This window comes from Capricornis sumatraensis, chromosome X (genome assembly GCF_032405125.1).
Source record: "Capricornis sumatraensis isolate serow.1 chromosome X, serow.2, whole genome shotgun sequence".
Classification (NCBI taxonomy): Eukaryota; Metazoa; Chordata; class Mammalia; order Artiodactyla; family Bovidae; genus Capricornis; species Capricornis sumatraensis.
The window spans coordinates 44093564-44100994 of NC_091092.1; the positions used below are offsets into that span (position 1 = coordinate 44093564).

General features: G+C 40.0%; 1 protein-coding gene across 1 annotated transcript; it reads left to right on the forward strand.

The window, feature by feature from the left end:
• The first annotated feature begins 2743 nt into the window (after positions 1-2743).
• Positions 2744-7010, forward strand: BRS3 (bombesin receptor subtype 3). Its single transcript, XM_068963039.1, has 3 exons — positions 2744-3177; positions 4756-5107; positions 6597-7010. Exons 1-3 carry the CDS (start codon positions 2744-2746, stop codon positions 7008-7010), a joined length of 1200 nt encoding a protein of 399 aa, XP_068819140.1.
• The last annotated feature ends 421 nt before the right edge of the window (positions 7011-7431 follow it).

A 7431-nucleotide genomic window follows, 5' to 3' on the forward strand; every position in this document is an offset into this window, starting at 1 on the left:
ACTGCAGAAATATTTACAATAGCCAGGACAAGGAAGCAACCTAGATGTCCATCAACAGATGAATGATACAATGGAGAGCCATTTTCTGTAAAGCAGATCTTTAAGAAGTAGCCCAGCGCATGAAATTACTTAAGGGTATATACATCTATGCCAAAGCCTTTGACTGTGTGGATCACAATAAGCTGTGGAAAATTCTGAAAGAGATGGGAATACCAGACCACCTGACCTGCTTCTTGAGAAACCTACATGCAGGTCAGGAAGCAACAGTTAGAACTGGACATGGAACAACAGATTGGTTCCAAAGAGGAAAAGGAGTACGTCAAGGCTATATATTGTCACCCTGCTTATTTAACTTATATGCATCATGAGAGATGCTGGGCTGGAAGAAGCACAAGCTGGAATCAAGATTGCCAGGAGACATATCAATAACCCCAGATATGCAGATGACACAACCCTTATGGCAGAAAGTGAAGAGGAACTAAAAAGCCTCTTGATGAAAGTGAAAGAGGAGAGTGAAAAAGTTGGCTTAAAGCTCAACATTCAGAAAACGAAGATCATGGCATCTGGTCCCATCACTTCATGGGAAATAGATGGAGAAACAGTGGAAACAGTGTCAGACTTTATTTTGGGGGGCTCCAAAATCACTGCAGATGGTGATTGCAGCCATGAAATTAAAAGATGCTTACTCCTTGGAAGGGAAGTTATGACCAACCTAGATAGCATATTCAAAAGCAGAGACATTACTTTGCCAACAAAGGTCCGTCTATTCAAGGCTATGGTTTTCCCAGTGGTCATGTATGGATGTAAGAGTTGGATTGTGAAGAAAGCTGAGCACCAAAGAATTGATGCTTTTGAACTGTGGTGTTGGAAAAGACTCTTGAGAGTCCCTTGGACTGCAAGGAGATTCAACCAGTCCATCCTAAAGGAGATCAGCCCTGGGTGTTCTTTGGAAGGAATGATGCTAAAGCTGAAACTCTAGTACTTTGGCCACCTCGTGCTAAGAGTTGACTCATTGGAAAAGACTCTGATGCTGGGAGGGATTGGGGGCAGGAGGAGAAGGGGACGACAGAGGATGAGATGGCTGGATGGCATCACCGACTCGATGGACATGAGTTTGAGTGAACTCTGGGAGCTGGTGATGGACAGGGAGGCCTGGCGTGCTGTGATTCATGGAGTCACAAAGAGTCGGACACGACTGAGCGGCTGAAATGAACTGAACTGAACTGATACACATCAAAGTTCAGGGGTTTGGGGTAATCCAAACATCCCCCCTCCTCATTCCCATCAAAAACAGTTATTTCACTGGGTAATTCAAGCTTTGAGGATAATTTCATAAGGGGGTGGAGAATAGGTGTGGTTTAGGTTGTTCAAATTAACCAGAAAATTGATTCAATTCACCCAATTCACTTTCCCTGTAGAATTTATCATGCTTATTATTCTGTCAGTATAAAAGTAATCTTTGTTTGCTGCTCCTGTTCATTGGCTAACCAAATATATTACTGTCTGTCATATCACTTTCCAGACTGATTCTGATCTGGATATATTTATAAGCACCTTACTACAAAAAGTTTCTTCTAGCTGAGAGATTATCCTCTGAGTTTGATCATTTCAGAGAATATTTCTGAGCAGGTCATATTATCCAATGCCTTTAAACTGCTCGCCTCCCACTCCTAAACAACCCCCCACCCCGCATATACACACAGAAATCATATGCATTTTCTGTAACAAGGGGCATTTCTTGCTGGTACTATGAGGATTGTTTTTATTTTCTGCTTCCTTGGGTTAATGTAAACATTATCTACATGCCCATCACCTCTAGAATAACCTGAGGCATTCCCTCACTTGAAAAGAATGATTTTCATTCTTAGAAGTCCTTTTGCGTCAGAACCTTGAGTTGTGTTCTCCATTGTTTTGTTTTGCAACCAGGCAGGTTCCTTTTTAACCATTTCTAAAGGGAGAAACCCCAAACAACGTTTACAAAAATACATGGCATTAAAACAGCAAGTCACACAGTAAATGGTGTTTTATTAGGACATTTAGAGACAAAGCAATTGGTGGTTTGCCTGGATTTGTCATCTCTTAAAGGTTGCTTTGATATTGTTTGTGTAGCAGGGTCCTGGTAATACGCAGGATTGGGAATTACCATGCGTCAGAATCAGGTGATAAGCCCAGGTCACCTGAATTATCCCTCCTTGGTTGTGAAATAATTTGTTGCTTCAGCACCTCTCTGATATTAAACCTGGAGGAGTGGATTCAAGTTTGTGCTTCAGGGGACATACATGTTTATTTCCTGTCAAGAGAGCACACTAGGCCACCTGCTGAATGCAGAGAAAAGGATGAAAATTGACAAAATCCATACAGATCTTCGTGGCTAGATATGGAAGCAGAGTGATTCTAGTATACAGTAAGTATTATTTAATAACACCTGGGTAGTCCTAAGACTCCCCAACAGGAAAGAATAAGCAACTGCAGAGCATTTCCAATACCCCCCTCCTTCTGTCATGGAAACGTCAATAAAACTCCTCCACCTCCCACCCTCTAGTGCCAGATCAGTAAGCATTTAGCCAAGCATGCTGGGAGACACAGAACAACTGAAGGAAAGGAGTATCTGAGTGTCTTGGATTTGCCTGCCATTCTTCTCTGTTCCTCTACCATCTCATTACTAGACGTAGGCATTAGACGTGACAATCAACTACATTTGAACTGAGCAGAAGAAATTTTCAAGGCATAGGCTTTAGAAGAAATGTCTCAAAGGCAGCCTCAGTCACCTAATCAGACTTTAATTTCAACCACAAATGACACAGAATCATCGAGCTCCGTCGTCCCTAATGATTCCACAAATAAAAGAAGGACCGGAGACAACTCTCCAGGAATAGAAGCATTGTGTGCCATCTATATCACTTACGCTGTGATCATTTCAGTGGGCATCCTTGGAAATGCTATTCTCATCAAAGTCTTTTTCAAGACCAAATCCATGCAAACAGTTCCCAATATTTTCATCACCAGCCTGGCTTTTGGAGATCTTTTACTTCTGCTAACTTGTGTGCCAGTCGATGTAACCCACTACCTGGCAGAGGGATGGCTGTTCGGAAGAATTGGATGTAAGGTGCTCTCTTTCATCCGGCTCACTTCTGTCGGTGTATCAGTGTTCACGTTAACAATTCTCAGTGCTGACAGGTGGGTTTCTTTTCTCAGTTCTATTTGCCAGGATGTGAAATTAGACAAAAAGAAAGGAAAGCTTGTATGTAGCGTTTACTGGCTACTCTGCTGCTTTTCTCACACTCTGTAACCGGGATGTAAGATTGGGAAATCGGGAGGCATTTTAAATAAAAGTTGATATGAGAATGTTAAAATTTCTGTGTTAGCATCGGAGGAGAGATTGAAACTGTGTGCTTCGGGGATCGTTTATTTTCTTTGAACTGTAATTGTTTGTTTGAAAGAATACCGAACGGTCTCCCCCCTCCCCTCAGTTTATTAAGGCAAATTGTTCCAGGTGAAAAAGAAAAACAATTTTTGCTTTATACATTAGTGCAGCCTAGTGGTGCAATATTGTCAACATTAAAACATCAGCATAGGTGTGAAATTGACCGCATATACATTACTGTCTACCGGAAGAATGGTTAAAAAGATACATGCGTCTAATTTACTTGAAATGAATCAAATTAATTAATGGTGAAAAAACGGTGAGGCTTTTGGCTTCCTGGTAACTCAATGTAATGTCGTGACTTAATTGTATTTGTTTTTTTCTATAAGGGTTCAATGACATTCTCGTTTCCAGAGACATAAATTAATCCCGGTTGACTTTTAGAGCTGTATGAATGGAGTGTATGAGAACCTCTGGCAGTCAGGGTGTTTGGACTCTGTTAGGATATTTTCAGCCTAAGTACTGTGTTTTTCTGTGCGCCTATTGTAGAATAATAACTGTGAAAGCATAAAAAAATTGAGGCTCCAAATGTTTAAAATGATGCTTTATAAAGCCTGCAAGAAGCCGGTAAGTAATCAATGTCTGGCGGTACCAGAAGGAAAAGCTTCTTCAGATTCCAGGATCTGAGAGGAAGAAAATCTTTCCTTGTGTCTTTTATGGAATTTTCTTTCACTGGTTTTATATTCTGTTTGAGGACAGATTTACCTAAAGGCTATATAGATTTTGAGGTAGATTTGTCAGAATAAGGAAGCATCTTTGGATGGGTATAGGGTTTTTCGATTTCACCCTTGCCTTGCCCTGAAACTACCTACAGATTGGCTTGGGCAAGAAATTAGCATTTGAACAGGGAAGAAATTAACCCTCTCCTCTTTTCTGCATAAACTCATAGAATTCTTTTATAGTAAGGTTGATGACTGCTCACTCATGAAGAAAGGAGAATTAGATTTAATATCAGTCACTTACTTAAAAATGAAGTCTTTTAGAACACTTAAGGTAATACACAGGTAATGAATTACTCTCCATCACACACAAAATCATGCCAAAAAACATTTATTTGCCCTAAATAGAGGATCTACAAGAAAATCATATAAATTGCAAATCTGGACTATCTCAACAGTGAATAAAAGGAAAAAGTGATTAGCATAAATAAAAATTACTGGGATGTATTATGTGTATTGGAAATCCTAGCCAATTTCAGCTAGTCAATGTTGAGTTGGTTATATACATATGGATAGGAGGTACAACTGGGTGATCACTAAGGTCACTTCTAATTTTTAGATTCTGTCATTTTTATATTGATTTTGCCTTTTGCTGTGATTATATGTTTCTAGATACAAGGCAGTTGTGAAGCCCTTGGAGCGTCAGCCCCCCAATGCCATCCTGAAGACCTGTGCCAAAGCTGGCGGCATCTGGATCGTGTCTATGATCATTGCTCTACCGGAGGCTATATTTTCAAATGTATATACTTTTCAAGATCCTGACAAAAATGTAACATTTAAAGCCTGTGCCTCTTACCCTGTTTCTGAGAGGCTCCTGCAAGAGATACATTCTCTGCTGTGCTTTTTAGTATTCTACATTATTCCACTTTCGATTATCTCTGTCTATTATTCTCTGATTGCTAGAACTCTTTACAAAAGCACCTTGAACATACCTACTGAGGAACAAAGCCATGCCCGCAAGCAGGTATGTATTCATCAGGACTCATGCATGTATTTAGAAGGGAAATGCCTCATTTTGCACCTTTGGACAATAAATATAATAGCGGTATCATACTTTTGCTATGATCATGGGCTCCGGAGTCTGTCAGACCCAGGATTTAATTCCATACCAGCTGAACAATCTTGAGCAAGCTACTTAACTTCTCTGAGCCTCACTTTCCTCATGTATAAAATGAAAATGAGGACTGGATGATATATATGAAATGCTTAACATAGTTCCTACTGCATAGTAAATGTTCAGTAAATGGTAGGACTGTTATTATTAGAAAAGGGGCAGCTGAAGTTTGGGGTAAGTCAAAAATCACCCCATAGAACAGTGAGAAACATCACACAAGATGAGACTATAAAGTGAAGCATCTTTTGTTTTAGAAAGTATAACAGAATGATAGAAAAACGCAGGATGGTAGAACCGGCAAGAAGCCATAACATTATTCAATGCAAACCACTTACACACAGATGAGCAGACTGGGGGTAGGAGGTCTCGAGGGACCCAGCGCCAGTGGCAAGAGAACACAGTGACTCACAGTAGCTTGATTAAGACCATTGCAAGACCCAGGTGTGCTCTCCTCTCATAAATATGAATGGAATAAAAAGAATATTGGCAAAACATTGTTCCACTTAATTAAAAAAAAAACAACCCAACAGGATTTCTATCTTTCTTGGGTAGGAGATGATTCCATTTACCTCTTGACCAGTACATGGAGAGCTCAGTGCTTTTTTTTCAAGCTAGTCCTTTCAGTTGGTTCAACAGTGGTGCTCAGGAGGCTAGCTCAGGAGGCTAAAGTTGTATTTTATTTATTTATTCACCATTTTATAAAGTTGCATTTTCATGCCCATGTGAACAGTTTCCTTTGCTCTATCTGTGACTACAGGCAATGTCTTCACTTCTTTTGGGTCATTTCTCTTATTAAGAGGTGTAGGTAGGATTATTTTCATATATGAAGGATGGCACATTGGTTTTCATTACCCTGATTATATGGGTACAATTCCTATACATTAAAAACAATTTTAGGTACAAGTTTGTCAACTTTCACAATCCCCAGAAGACTGTTCAAACTTAGTCAGCCTCTGCTGATGCAGTTAAAAGTTTTGTACAGCATTTATTTCTTAATAAAATTAAATCTTCAAAGGTTCCACAACACTCCTTGAGATAGTTAGAGACACCCTAGAGTATCTCAAAACCAGAGACAGGAGCCTGAATTAGAGCTAATCAGAGACCAACATCACAGGTTACTATGTCAATTCACTTGCTGTATTCTGTAGCCACAGGCTGCCTTCCCACACTTGCATGTGCAAAGAGACACCAGCCTGTTAACTATAAATTTCTCAGTTAATCTAGAAAATGGCTTTTTAAAATCTCTGCCAGCTCAATGTTTTCTTTTTGGGGGTGTTTTGTTTGTCGATGGGTTCTTGGTTTTTAGTTGTTGTTGCTGTCATTTTTCTTCTCTCTATAGATTGAATCCCGGAAGCGAATTGCCAAAACAGTTCTGGTGTTGGTGGCTCTCTTTGCTCTCTGCTGGTTGCCGAATCACCTTCTGTATCTCTACCGCTCATTCACTTCTCAAACCTATATGGACTCCTCTACCGTTCACTTATTTGTCACCATCATCTCTCGGATTCTGGCTTTCAGCAATTCTTGTGTAAACCCCTTTGCTCTTTATTGGCTGAGCAATACCTTCCAGCAGCATTTTAAAGCTCAATTATTCTGTTGCAAGGCAGGGGGGCCTGACCCTACTGCTGCTAATACCCCTCTTGACAACCTAGCAGTGATGGGAAGGGTCCCAGGTGCTGCAAGCACTCAGATGTCTGAAATTAGTGTGTCCCCATTCACTGGCTGCAGTGTGAAGAAGGAAGATAACAGAGTCTAGCTTTTCAATTAAAAATGGTATTTTTTCCTCCCAGAGTGTCTGTTCAACTCTGAGCTATGCGTAGGTATATGGTGCCAGAACTTTCAATGGCTTGTAAATTGTGGTGGCATCTTAGGAGGGAAGAATTTGACAAATCATAGTTTTCTTCAATGTACAAGCATTAACGTTACTGGGCTTTCTAAATAAAATGGAGCCCCACTAGGTATAGTGACACATTTGTCTATGTCAGAGGCCAAATAGGAGATAAAGTGAAGTACACATGGCACTTAAAAACTTTATATGTTTCCATCACATCTCTGATGCTTATTTCTCATATACTCTTGTGATTTACATAAAACTGTGTTTGTGTTTATTATGTGGTGTGAATCTAGAGATTATACTTTGCATATGAAAAGGGGATCAAAGAGAGGTAAAACATCTC